At 50.4% G+C, this 12,544-nt stretch overlaps 3 protein-coding genes across 3 annotated transcripts; 2 read left to right on the forward strand and 1 right to left on the reverse strand.

Annotated features, from left to right (window-relative positions):
* Nucleotides 1–346: 346 nt before the first annotated feature.
* Nucleotides 347–5,579, forward strand: F4807DRAFT_439963 (kinase-like protein). The gene is made up of 2 exons (XM_047999256.1): nt 347–1,200; nt 1,395–5,579. The coding sequence occupies exons 1-2, from the start codon at nt 947–949 to the stop codon at nt 4,858–4,860; spliced, it is 3,720 nt and encodes a 1,239-aa protein (XP_047850650.1). The 5' UTR covers nt 347–946; the 3' UTR covers nt 4,861–5,579.
* A 487-nt stretch (nt 5,580–6,066) lies between these two features.
* Nucleotides 6,067–7,536, reverse strand: F4807DRAFT_463896 (putative erythromycin esterase; the record flags this gene model as incomplete). Its single annotated transcript, XM_048002040.1, has 3 exons — nt 6,067–7,047; nt 7,114–7,303; nt 7,409–7,536. 3 exons carry the CDS (start codon nt 7,534–7,536, stop codon nt 6,067–6,069), a joined length of 1,299 nt encoding a protein of 432 aa, XP_047850651.1.
* Nucleotides 7,537–9,754: 2,218 nt separating this feature from the next.
* On the forward strand, nt 9,755–11,253 carry F4807DRAFT_238633 (uncharacterized protein). Its single transcript, XM_047994254.1, has 3 exons — nt 9,755–10,386; nt 10,442–10,707; nt 10,769–11,253. The coding sequence occupies exons 1-3, from the start codon at nt 9,970–9,972 to the stop codon at nt 11,094–11,096; spliced, it is 1,011 nt and encodes a 336-aa protein (XP_047850652.1). The 5' UTR covers nt 9,755–9,969; the 3' UTR covers nt 11,097–11,253.
* The last annotated feature ends 1,291 nt before the right edge of the window (nt 11,254–12,544 follow it).

The following is a 12,544-nucleotide window of genomic DNA, read 5'->3' on the forward strand; positions in this document are numbered from 1 at the left end:
TTGTTCAAAGCCACGGTGCGTGTCATAACCCACTTAGGTGAATGTGTTGTCGTTCAATGAATGTTGTTCTATTGCTGGCCTGATGAGGGGCAAATCGCTCCCGTTGGTCAGTGCCCGACAGAAATGGAGAATGAAGTAAATACAGTGCGAGAACTTTCAATCTGCACCGTCTTCGCATGTCCTCGCATCCCAGAGCGATCCCGGTTGGGTATCCACTTTATACTATGTACAAAGATACATTATCCTGGTGTGGTGTGCAGCACGGACACACACTTAGACATCCGATTACAGTCTTTAGCTTCGGCCAAGTAGCTACCTAGGTACGTTCTGTGTAGTATCATGCGTATTAGTGGATACCTCAGCGACTTCCCCTCCACGATTGGCCGCTTTCACGACTTTTGGGCTGGGTATCTGGCTGGGCGGGTGGTGACTGCTGCAACAATCTCTCCACTCACGCCAGAGAGTCAGACCAAACTTTCTTAATACACTATCTTTTTTTGCCCACTTTCCCTAGCAGTTTATCGTCCGGTTCATTCATCATCGTCCCATTCTGCGACGAATCATTCTAATTCCTTCTTATTACCACTTTTCCTTGTTGGACTTTGTTTTTTGGACGACACCGGCGACGACTTGATCATCTAAACCCACATCACATCACATCCCACTTTGCATCACCGCCATAGTGCAAATCCAGATTGACGTCGTCTTCTTTTTCGTCCAGCGTCTAGTTCAGTGTACCTGTACCTGTATCCGTACCCGTACCCGGTGGACGATTATGTATCATATCCAATTCGAACCCACAGCAATGGCCGCCTGAGATCCGGTTTCCCTACTCTTTACTCTTGTCCGTGAGGGCCAAGCGACGACATGCTTCGACACTCACCCGGAATGATGACTACAATACCTCCTAAGCCACCTAAATACTCCCGCCAATACTCCCGCCGCCATGGATACGCAACAACCACCACCGTCCCAATCCCCTCACCCTCCTCACCTCATTACCGATCCCAATAATCCTGCTTTCCCCTCCGTTCCTTCTAGAACCGCCAGCAGCACTCCGATTTCCTCCCCGGGTCTGTTCAGTCCTACGATCCCTCGTCCTAATGTCTTCCTGGCACATTCCGCCTCCGATGCCTCTACGCCGGCGGTCACCATGGCCAGTCCCTACCTGCACCCATTGCAGAATCATAGAGTTCGAGAGTAAGTCTCGCTCTTGTGACCCCGTGTGAATAGTACTACGGCTACGTGCTATATGCTATGTGCTCCTAGAGAATGTGTTGTTGAGCACTATAGCCTACCTAAGCCAAAGCCAAGCTAAAGTTGATCACCGATTGTCTTTATTCAAGCATATCATACGTCGTCTGCTCGGTACTAATGAACTTTCTCGAATGTAGGACGCACAAAGCCCTTGTTGACCTGGACCTTATGACGGGACGAAAGATCATCAATCAGTACGAAGTGATTGAAGAACTAGGTCGTGGTGTTCATGGCAAGGTCAAACTAGCTCGGAACCTAGAGACTGGCGAGAATGTTGCGATCAAGATCATACCCAGATTCTCTAAGAAACGCCGTCTGGGTAAGGTCACCGCATCCCCCCAAGACAAAACCAAAAGAGAGATCGCTATTCTGAAAAAGATTCGCCACCCCAATGTCGTCGCTCTGCTCGAAATCATCGACGACCCAGAGTTCAAGAAGATCTATATGGTCTTGGAACATGTAGAATTGGGAGAGGTCATCTGGAGGAAGAAGGGCTTGCCCTACATCTGCAGCATCGAGAGGAGGAGGATTGAGAAAGAGATGCGTGGAGAGCTAAGCACCGATGAGGAAGAGCGTTACATCCAGCTTCTCGAAAGGCGTCAGGCTCTTAATGACGTGAAGAGGGCGAAGATGCAGCAGAGTCAGAAGGGGCCAGACGACTTTTGGAGCATCGAATATGGTGCCGCAAATGACGACGACTCGGAGGGCCACTCGCGCTCTTTAGGAAGAAATGGAAGTGGGTTCCTTCAATCTGGCCGTGCAGTGTCATCGGTTTCAAGGACTGGGTCGAGGGCTACGTCTCCAGCTCGTTCACACGCCCAATCTGCTCCATCAGGTTCCCGGGCCAGCACTCCCCTTCCATCTGAATATGATGTCTCCTCAGTTGGCGCGGACGCTGAGAGTGTCATAGAGACTCCTGGGCCCCTGCGCTCCCAACCTGGATCCTCCTCCGCTCTTGACAGGACATTGACTAGTGCTTATCCGGAGGATGCCATGTTTCGTGGTCGATCGCCGAGTATGGCCGACTCGATCATCTCCCATATGTCGTCGGTTGATTGTAATCCACAACCTCACGACCCCTTCGCCGACGACTTTTCCTACGTTCCTTGCTTCACCATCGACGATGCTCGTGCCACGTTCCGGGACACCGTGCTCGGCTTAGAGTACTTGCACTATGAAGGCGTAGTCCATCGTGACATCAAGCCTGCTAATCTCTTATGGACTAGAGATCACAGAGTGAAGATCTCTGACTTCGGAGTCTCTTACTTTGGTCGGCCAATTCGCGAAGGCGAACAGGATGAGCTCGTATCGGAGTCCGAAGCTCGTGATTTTGACGACGACCTCGAGCTGGCCAAAACTGTCGGCACACCGGCTTTCTTTGCGCCAGAGTTATGCTACACGGACCTAAGCGTCGAACAACCAAAGATCTCGGAGCAAATTGACGTCTGGTCTTTAGGAGTAACACTCTACTGTTTGATATTTGCTCGGATTCCTTTTATGGCTGAGGACGAATGGCAGATGTTTCAGAAGATCGCTAAGGAAGAAGTGTATATACCACGCCGCCGACTAAGACCCGTCGACCCACAACATTCGCCGCAATCGACGTCATTATATAAGCGTATCAACAGCGAACCGTACCGAGACGACAGCGTCCTTGCTTACGAGGAAATTGATGACCTACTTTACGATCTTCTGCGCCGCATGCTGACTAAGAATCCCGAGAAAAGAATACGACTAAGAGAGGTGAAGCGTCACCCGTGGGTTCTTCAAGGGATACCTAACATCATCGCATGGATTGACGAAACAGACCCATCACGCCGTACTTCTGGCCGCAAGATCGAGGTCGATGAACGCGAGATCACTCGTGCCGTCGTGCCTCTCACTTTCCTCGAGAGGGCTCGTTCAGTCGTGAAGAAAACGATCGGAAAAGTAATGCACCCACGTACCGAAAGGGCGGAAGTTCCGTCGAGAAGAAGAGCAGCTAGTAGCGCTGCTAGCTCCGCGGGAGATACGCCCCCAAGTATACCGCCACCGCATGTACGAGACACACGCCGAAAAAGTTTACGGCCTGACGATTATTTTGCGACTGTCAGAGAGAGTGATCATCCCCTATCACAAAGTGTTACTGCGAGTCCTCAGGAGTCGCCTGTCTATGATAGGCCAGATTCCGCCCAACAACGTGGCTCGACCTTGGTAGGCGGAGATTTTAGACGTAACGCGAGCTCCTCTGTTGGCGATTTTAACACGCAATCAGATCTGGCAGGACCGCCGTCGGCATCGGCATCGTTATCATCGATCAGGGGACATTTAAGTTACCGTCATGGTCGAACAAGATCAATCACCAACGCCATACTTGCCCTTGCACCTCAGAAAGAATGGCAGACAACCCCGAACACTCCCGCGCTCGAAACTTGTATCAGAGATGACCCGATTGCTTCCTTGCGAAAGGCTAGAGATGTAGAATCCACGGACGACTCATCGCGTTCGAGATCTGTCGATCGCGGATTGTTCGGCAATAGCGACAAACGCGCCGAGGCGAAAGTTGCTCTCAGCACAGCTGTAGCCCCAGGGAATGTAGAACTTCCCAAACGCCCGCTCTCAGTCCATCCTCCAGACACAACGTCTCATACCCTCCAGGATGCGGCAGCAGCCCTACCTTCTCCTATGTTCTTCTCTCCTCGGGCAGTTCGCACTTATCAGCATCGCCAACCAAGTTCAGACCCGAATATGCACGAGACCCATATGGGTGCTGTCGAAATTGATCAGCGACCTATGACAGCTCACCGGGCTATACAGATAGAAACTCGAACCCCGCCTCCAAGAGTGTACAATTCGTCCACGCCCGAATCATTTGCACGAGCGCATGAACAGATGGCCCGCCGGCGACAGCGGGAAGATGAGGAACAAGCGAAACGTGAAAAGCTACTCGCATCTCATCGCAGGGGCAGCAGTTCTACCTATATGTCTTGCCCTCCTTCGCCCGATGATGAACTTTCCTTAGATCATCCCCCATCTCTGTCCAGGGGTGATCCGGGCACCGCTGCCACGTCGGCTTCGGCATCCACAGGGACCATCATGACTCCGCTGACTAGCCCAAGTGAATCAGCGAGTCCTATTAGCCTTGGAGATATGACAGAACACGGCGAGGATTCACAGATCTTTCGCTCAGATCCGTCGCTGCCGGCGTTACTCAGCGGTGCTAGTTCGATTTCTGCTGATGCCGAGGGAGAATTTCTTCTTAAGCCAGGCTCTCTTGACCGGCCTTCCCTTATCGACACAACTGATTCTTTGACCCCACCGGCTCTCCACAAAGAACCCATCTCCGGGTTCCCCCTGGAAGAGGATGAGCATTATCAAACATTATTACTACCTCAGCCGCAACGCGCTTTAGCCACATCGTCTTTTTTGACCACGAGAGCTATCGATGACGACGATGGAAGCGACAGCGATGAAGGCCTCGTTATGAAACCTAAAAAGCGGAATCCGGTCAAGGACAATGCTAGCTCGCCGCTAGGCAGGACAATGTCTGCGAGAAGGCGAGACACCCAAACCAGCATCGGTAGCACTGAGACGGCCAAGAAAGTAGTCATGCAAAGCCAATAGGTGGCTTTATTGATTGCTTTAGTCATGATCTCTCCATTCCACTGCCACAGGACCCTTATTATCATTAACTTCCTCCCGCACATATTGCGGAATCCATAAAACTGGGACAACCAGTTAAACACAGAATAGCATACCTTAAGGGCTTATCTGTGGCCCCTTCGGCTCTACCACTACATATCGTACAAGGAAGCCGCAACCACTTAGCTTCTGGCCCGGCCTGAAGAATATTCACCTACCCATCCATACGGCTTATGATCGAAGCCTCGGCTTAGATATAAAGCTTTGAAGGTCGTCAAATCGATACCCATTACCTTATTAACGACCGAACTATTTACCTTGACGGATTAATCACCTCTCTTGTTCGGGAGAAAGTGTATAACATGAAAAATTGCTTAATTTGGGACGACGGAGTCTAGCGGCGATACGAATGGGATTGAGCACGATGAGACGATGATGGGACGAGACACGAACATGTCAGCGATGTTAAGTTTCTTGTCCATCCACACAAACACGGACACTTGTCGTTAGATGTGGACTTACCATCCGACAAAATTGAAGAGATGAATACCACATATTCCGATGTGCGGGTTCTACCATCATGAAGGAAGCTCTTGATTCTGCTCCCTTGGCGTGCTCTGCACCCATTATTGCTTCGCCCTCTAGCTACTAGACACGGAGAGGAATCTTTGGTGTTATTGCTTTTTTTTTCCTTTTTTTTTCTTAAGCTGGACATAAAAACTTTTTTTTCTTCCAACGGAGTGGCTTTTGTTGTTTTTCCTATTATCTGGTAGCTACGCAAACGAACCTTGAAAAAAGGGAGGGTTCCCGGAGGAATGGGAACGGTATCATATTTTTCTGGAACGGTGGCAAATCTGTTTTTTCGAGCGTGCTGATAGACCATAATTTGATATGCATCCCAATGGAGTTTCTATGGGTAACCTTCTTCAAAACAATACTCTTACATTGCTATCCTCGTTTACCACGAACATGTTATTGTATCTGTGAATATGAGTATATTAAGTAGCAGTGTTCTATAGATATTTTACGTTGAAGACGGCCGAAACGACGGCTTTCGAAGGGTAATTCTGGTTGTGTAATGATGTTGTGTGCTACCCCCTTCTCTTTCTTTCTACTTAGGAATTGTGTGAAGCGGGATATAATGTGGGTAAACTGACAGCAGTAATGCTAGGTAAGGCAACCGGCTCTTCACACACCGAACGGATACGTCTCCCCCTTGGAAATGGCCTCCTTCGGCTGCGCGGTCTCGAAGGCGTGGACGGCGGTCGTGCGGTCGAACCACACGAAGGCGTCGTACTGCTCGGAGAGGATGGTCTCGATGTAGTGGCTGTACCGCTCGGTGGCGGGGCGGTAGATGACGCCGATGAAGCGCTGCAGCATGGGCGGGGTCTCGAGGCGGCGCATGTCGACGAGGAAGGACGGCAGCCCCGTGTCGTGCAGCGCGCGCTCGTAGCTGTCCGGGCGCGAGGGCACGACGTCCATGACCCGCATCGGCTCGTCCCACTCGTGCGCCGCGGCCACGGTGCCCGCGTGCGTGCCGCACCCGATCACGGAGACCTGGCCGGGAAAGGCCTCCCGGCACAGCTGTCCTAAATTCAACTCGCCGCGGTCCTGGCCGTTGCTCGAGGCGCGCGCGTCGCCCAGGTGCGAGTTGTGGGCCCATACCACGGCCTTGGAGCCGGGGGACAGTTTTAAGAGGCGCGATAGCACGGCGAACATGTGCGCGTCGCGCACGTTCCACGACGAGGAGGCGGCCTCGTACATGGCGCGGTAGTACCGCTCGGCGTCGCGGACGACGCGCGCGTTCATCTCGGCGTCCAGGAAGGCCTCGCCGTTGTCCGGGTGCGAGGCTAGTTTTAGTCGTTCCGCGAGTAATTGCGTTAGCATTGCGACGGCGCCTGGCTCGCAGGCTGCGGTGCGCGAGTGTGCGGATGCGAGGCCGTATGAGGATGGGTCCTTGAGCCACGGGACGAGGCATGAGTACCGCTTCCGCGCGTCGCTGGCGAGCGAGGGGTCCACGCGCTCGAGATACTCGAGAACGGCGCGCACGGAGGCGCTCATGCTGTAGAGGTCTAGGCCGTTGAAGGAGGTGCGCTCGTGCTTGGGCAGGCGCGCGTTGTGATCGCGCAGCCAGTCTATGAATTCTTGGACTTCGGTGTTTCGCCACATCTACGATACGTGGTTAGCATAGAAGATGTTTCGTGGTGGTGACTGTTAAGGGATACTAGCTCATACCCAGCGCGGAAAGTGGTCGAAGACGCGGATGGGAACGTCTTTCGACCGCCGCGAGTGCTGGCGCACGTAATGATCGATGGAGCGGGCGTCCGGCCAGTCGCATTCGACGGCCACGTGGGTGAACCCGTGCTCCTCTATCAAGCGCTTCGTGATGGCCGCGCGCGCTCGATAGAACTCAGATGTGCCATGGCTATAATAGAGTGTCAGTAAAATATTACGTCATCTCACCAATGATGACCGGAATAGGGGTTACACTGGGTCCCGGCAGATAGGTGGATAGGTTGAGTTCACTAACCTTCCGTCACCAATAAGAACTAGGCGCGAGTTTCCAAAGACGTCGAATTTAGCACCGAATTGGTTGCTTTCGATTGGTGGAAGCTCTTGCGCCGCACTTTTAAAGAGCTCTGAGAGTCCAGATGCCATTTTTCTGCGGAGTCGAAATATCATTCGGGTTTTAGTAGCGAGGAATCTTGTTTTCGCTTTGATGTGCCAATACTTATTGTAGCTTTATTGATACGTTTTAAGTCTACGCCTGACTTGATTCGAGTTAAAGGTTGGGAATGTTTGGTAAGACGGCAGCATAATTGTTATATCTAAGATTCACTTGTGGCGACTTACATCACATTTCGTCATATTGGCAATCCAAACTTCCTAGATCCAATCAATATCCTCCGAATTGAGGAAAGAGCAACTTAATTCTTATATGAGAGTTATGATAAAGCACTTGCTTATGTAATGGCTGTTATAGACACTTCAATACGTTAGAATGAAAAAGGGGCCATAGGGAGTCGTGTTACCAGAAGGGATGACACGCTAGTAACATTTAATAGTTATCACATATAATATATTATTTATCTCAATCATGGAGCCATTATCAGATTATTGTTTAATCAGCTTTCTCATGATTAAGTGCAATAAAAAGGTTGGAATAGCCCTCAACAACACAGGGGTTACTACGAAGAGCAAGGCCAAGTTTCTGGTGATTGGGAGAAATTTTATCAGTATATTATGGTTGAGGCTATCCAAGGCTTACATATTCAACTAGACATATTCTTACCTATACTTTTGTTGCTTTGATGCCTGCCTCCTATCCAAGCTGACATTGAAACCCATTTCCAGTACAGAAGTCTCTTCCTCATCTAGTCTCCATTCGGAAATAACACTTCCAACATCAATACACGGAACGGTCCACCACCCTCATAAATAAAAATATACCAGAAGGTATCGAAATCATTTATATTTACCTTCAGAGAGATGTCTCAACACATGCAGGAAATGCAAAAATGTGCAGCGTGTATGGACACAATGCGCGTTATCGACTTAACACGAGCACCTTGTGGACATGAGTACTGTCAGCTATGTCTAAGCCAGCTATTTATGACCGCAACCGAAAACGAGTCCCTGTTTCCACCGCGGTGCTGTCGACAGGAAATTCCCCTTGACCCAGATAACAAGTTTCTTAGTCCCTGGTTAATTCGTCATTTCCGTGCCAAAGCCAGGGAATATAAAGATCCCCAGAGAACGTACTGTCACAATCCAGCCTGCTCGACTTTTATCCCTTTCTTCCGGTGGAAAGGCAACCTCGCCAAGTGTACCGAATGCTCTGCGAAGACATGTACCTTTTGCAAAGGAGAATATCATGACGGAGACTGCCCCTTCGATGAAAATCTCCATAAACTTCTCAAGCTTGCTGACGAAAAGCGATGGAAACGATGTCCAGCGTGCCAGACGATGGTCAAACGCAATGAGGGCTGCCAACACATAACGTGAGTGTTTTCCACGGACTTATATCACGATGCTAATTTATTTATAGTTGCCATTGTCATGCAGAGTTCTGTTATGGCTGCGGATTGTTCAGGCACGAATGTATATGCGACCCAGAGCCTATAAGAGAACCCAGAAGGAGATATAGAGAAAGGCATATATACTACTTAATAGACAGGTTCATAGCTCGCTTTTTGAATGGTTTTCTATAAAGATAGCGAGATCGCGAAACGAAAAGGGGAATAGATTCTCTGTCAGTGGACCGGCAGCATTCTGCATTATCGGCAAATACAGAATTCCTCAGCCTTCTTGAGTCATCCCTTACTCATTGGTACGTCAAAGGTCAACGGAGGGCTCCCAATCTCCTTCTCTCGTCGAAGTTTATTTACTCCGCTGGGCCCAATCAACAATTTCAATTTTTGTTTACCAATGAGGGCCGCGGTAGCTTAATAGGGGTATCAGAATCGGGCGACTCGCCCTCCAGGACCGGCAAAAGCGGATCATGATAATCCTCGGCCGCCCTCCCTTACTGACCGGGGTAACAGCGGCGGTAGTCGCTCATCACGCGTTAGATAAGGACGAAGCGCGTGCGGATGTGGTCGACGGTGGTGCTTCCCCGATCTGTACCAAACTATGGATCTGCGTCAAGTCTCGCCCAATTTAACCACGCCCAATGGCATGTACGCGATTGCCTTGCTCGCAGACTTATAATATATGATGATGGGATGCAGTCCGTGTGCCTGGCTCGCGGCACTTTTTAAAGCCAATAAACACCTAGCAGGGGCATTTGCCGAGAAGCTGTCAGTCGGTCATACCTAAAAATATATGAGATTGCCATATCACCGGATAATATGCCTTCTAAGGTGTGGTCTAGACGTGAGATGATTGGTACCAGACCTACACCATCTAGCCTTCCATTCATCGCCCTCCGCTATCTGATTTGAGGTCTCTCGCTTATAGGAGGCTTATGATAATTTGAAATGAGTCAAATAGCTCTATAGATCCAGACTCGCGTCTCTTTCCCCTTTCCAGATCTCCAACCCCTTATTGCTCTATTGATAATATTGTCGAGGAGAGAGCCTTGCCTCGAAGATGAAGTTGTTCACCGCTACCGCGCTCATCGCGCCCGTCTACGCCGGACTCCGCTTTCCGTGCTCGACGCTGACAATCCAACGCCTTGATCCTGTCGTACAGCCTGGCGAGAGCCCTTCCGCCCACGTCCACCATATCGTCGGTGGAAATGCCTTCAACGCTACCATGACCGGTGACGTCGGTGCCAGGGCTTCCTGCACCACTTGCCAAATGTCGGAGGACTTTTCCAACTACTGGACTGCTCACTTATATTTCAAGCACCCGACCAACGGCTCCTACCACCGCGTACCAGTGGTTCCCGTCCAGCCCCTGCTAGGAGGTTCGAACGGCGCTCAGGGTGGACTTACCGTCTACTACACCCAGTTCGACCTGAGCAGGGACAATCTTGCGCAGCAAAAGATCACAGCTTTCCCAGCGGTAATATCACTGAATCTTCTATCCTAGCACCGTTCACAATTCTAAAACTACGCAGGGGTTCCGAATGACCGTCGGCAGCCCGACCGCCACGAGCCGATCGCACATCGGCCTCAACTACCAATGCATGACGGGAGGCAGCCGAGGTCCTCTGCGGTCCGATTTCCCTGACGCCCCATGCTCGGGCGGGATCTTTACCTCGCACCACTTCCCCGCGTGTTGGGACGGCAAGAACCTAGACAGCCCGGACCACCAGTCTCACATGTACAACACGGTCGACTCTGACTACTTCAACAACGCGCCTCCGTGTCCGGCATCTCATCCGTAGGCAGCTTCTCCTTTTTCCCTTAACGAAGTATGTATATACTAACTTCAACAACAACAGCGTCCGCGTACCCCAAGTCACGTTCGAGACGACGTGGGACACGACCAAGTTCAACAGCATGTGGCCGTCGGGCGCGCCGAACCCGTTCGTCTGGAGCTTCGAGGGCAGCGGGTACGGCACGCACGCCGACTACATGTTCGGCTGGAAGGACGACGCGCTGCAGCGCGCGATGGACAAGTCCGAGTGCTTCTACGACGGCTGCGGTTCTATTACTAAGCAGGCCATGACCACCGCCAACCAGTGCAAGATCGAGACCACGATCGACGAGGAGACGGACGGATGTAAGTTCTTAAGGAATTTTTTTTTTATCTCAGCGAGATCTAGGTAGATGCTGATTAATATGATAGGGCTCGACAAGCTTCCCGGTATGCCATAGGAGGGCTAGGTTGGTAGAGGTTTAGGCGTGGTGGTTGTGGCTATTCGTTTCGTCATTAAGTGTATAAGCTCCGCCAGTCGACCTTGGGGGCGAGAATCGGGTTGGGTTTATTAGTCGTCGAATAATTATACATGTCGTTCTCTACGAATCTGTAGACATTAGATGCAATGGTGACCAGGTGAAACTTAGGTTAACTAGTAGGTAGGTTGTTAGTGTCAACCAAACTGTCTGGCTGAGACGAAAACTTTCATTCACATGACTTCTGATTATTGGAAGTTTACCCCGGACGAAAAAGTGGCTAAGTAGGAAGAGGACCTGAATGAGCTATCGAAATTTGGTTCATTGTAGCTCAGTAGACGAACGCCTGTCGTCATCAGATTAAGACTATTAGCTTGCTGACGAATATGTTGACGGTTGACCAGGCAGCCAGACATCCGAAGTTTATGAATACGACGTAGATGAAGTGACTGAGAGTACCTTGAATTAGGAAATGGACCGCTGGTTGATCTACCCATTCACTAGTAACATTCGTTCATACCATTCCGTATTCGGGATGAGATCGAATGAATGTAATGCCTAAGTAGAAGGATAAGCTCTACACATGTATCCTGCAGGGTTATTGACCAGACGGTGAACAGAGGATGAGGGCGGTCTACGTATCACATTAGATACCTAGAGATGATAGATATTGACTTGAATGATGATACACCCGTCTGATACGATAGCACATGTTTTCGTAATCATAAGGTAGAGTTTGCTTGTTCCAAATCGTTCTCTCAAATCGACTTGCCTGCCAAATGGAGATTCATTTGTAAAGTATTTAAGACATGGTTTCAAGGACATGTGTGATCGTGCGTTGGCAATAGGTACGCCAACATCCGTGCGGTGAGCTTTGCCAAGACATCAAATCTCGCTATCAGACCCGCCGTACCGAACCGTACATTTGGGGAGTACCTAGTGTCCGCTTGTTGGGCAGTGCTAAGGCTTTCGCGACCCGGGGAAGAATTGTTGGTCCCATTTGGTACGTGTCCACTGGTGTCCTATGCCTAAAAGGATCGTGGTTCATGAGATTTAAGGCGTAGTTCCTTCGATGCAATTCCGAATTTCAAGGCGACAGCCTGGCGGTGAGAGATTAGAGGCTGGGATGAGACCCAACCAACCCCCAAATTTAGTGGGATGTGAGATTTCTAGCCAATGAAAGAACAAGAATTCAACCTCCAACCTCAATTATAACCTAGCCGTGCTCGGAGGCCGGTAGACTTTTTGCATGTGTGAATTGGAGGCCGGAGTGGACGGAAGAAGGTAGGGAGTATGTAGAGAGGTCTATAAGAAGCCCAAGACCCTCTCGAACGTCTATGACTGGTTTTTGAAAGATCCAAGGGCATCTTTGCCTTAGACAT

Source organism: Annulohypoxylon truncatum, assembly GCF_022578515.1.
Source record: "Annulohypoxylon truncatum strain CBS 140777 unplaced genomic scaffold F4807scaffold_36, whole genome shotgun sequence".
Taxonomy (NCBI): Eukaryota; Fungi; Ascomycota; class Sordariomycetes; order Xylariales; family Hypoxylaceae; genus Annulohypoxylon; species Annulohypoxylon truncatum.

What these genes read in the sequence shown, in the direction of transcription:
- F4807DRAFT_439963 (XM_047999256.1), top strand. Translation starts at nt 947, where the DNA reads ATGGATACGCAACAACCACCACCGTCCCAATCCCCTCACCCTCCTCAC. An exon ending in CAGAATCATAGAGTTCGAGA is followed by an intron (nt 1,201 to 1,394) that starts GTAAGTCTCGCT and finishes TCTCGAATGTAG; the next exon opens with GACGCACAAAGCCCTTGTTG.
- F4807DRAFT_238633 (XM_047994254.1), top strand. Translation starts at nt 9,970, where the DNA reads ATGAAGTTGTTCACCGCTACCGCGCTCATCGCGCCCGTCTACGCCGGA. An exon ending in AGATCACAGCTTTCCCAGCG is followed by an intron (nt 10,387 to 10,441) that starts GTAATATCACTG and finishes AAAACTACGCAG; the next exon opens with GGGTTCCGAATGACCGTCGG. An exon ending in CCGTGTCCGGCATCTCATCC is followed by an intron (nt 10,708 to 10,768) that starts GTAGGCAGCTTC and finishes CAACAACAACAG; the next exon opens with CGTCCGCGTACCCCAAGTCA.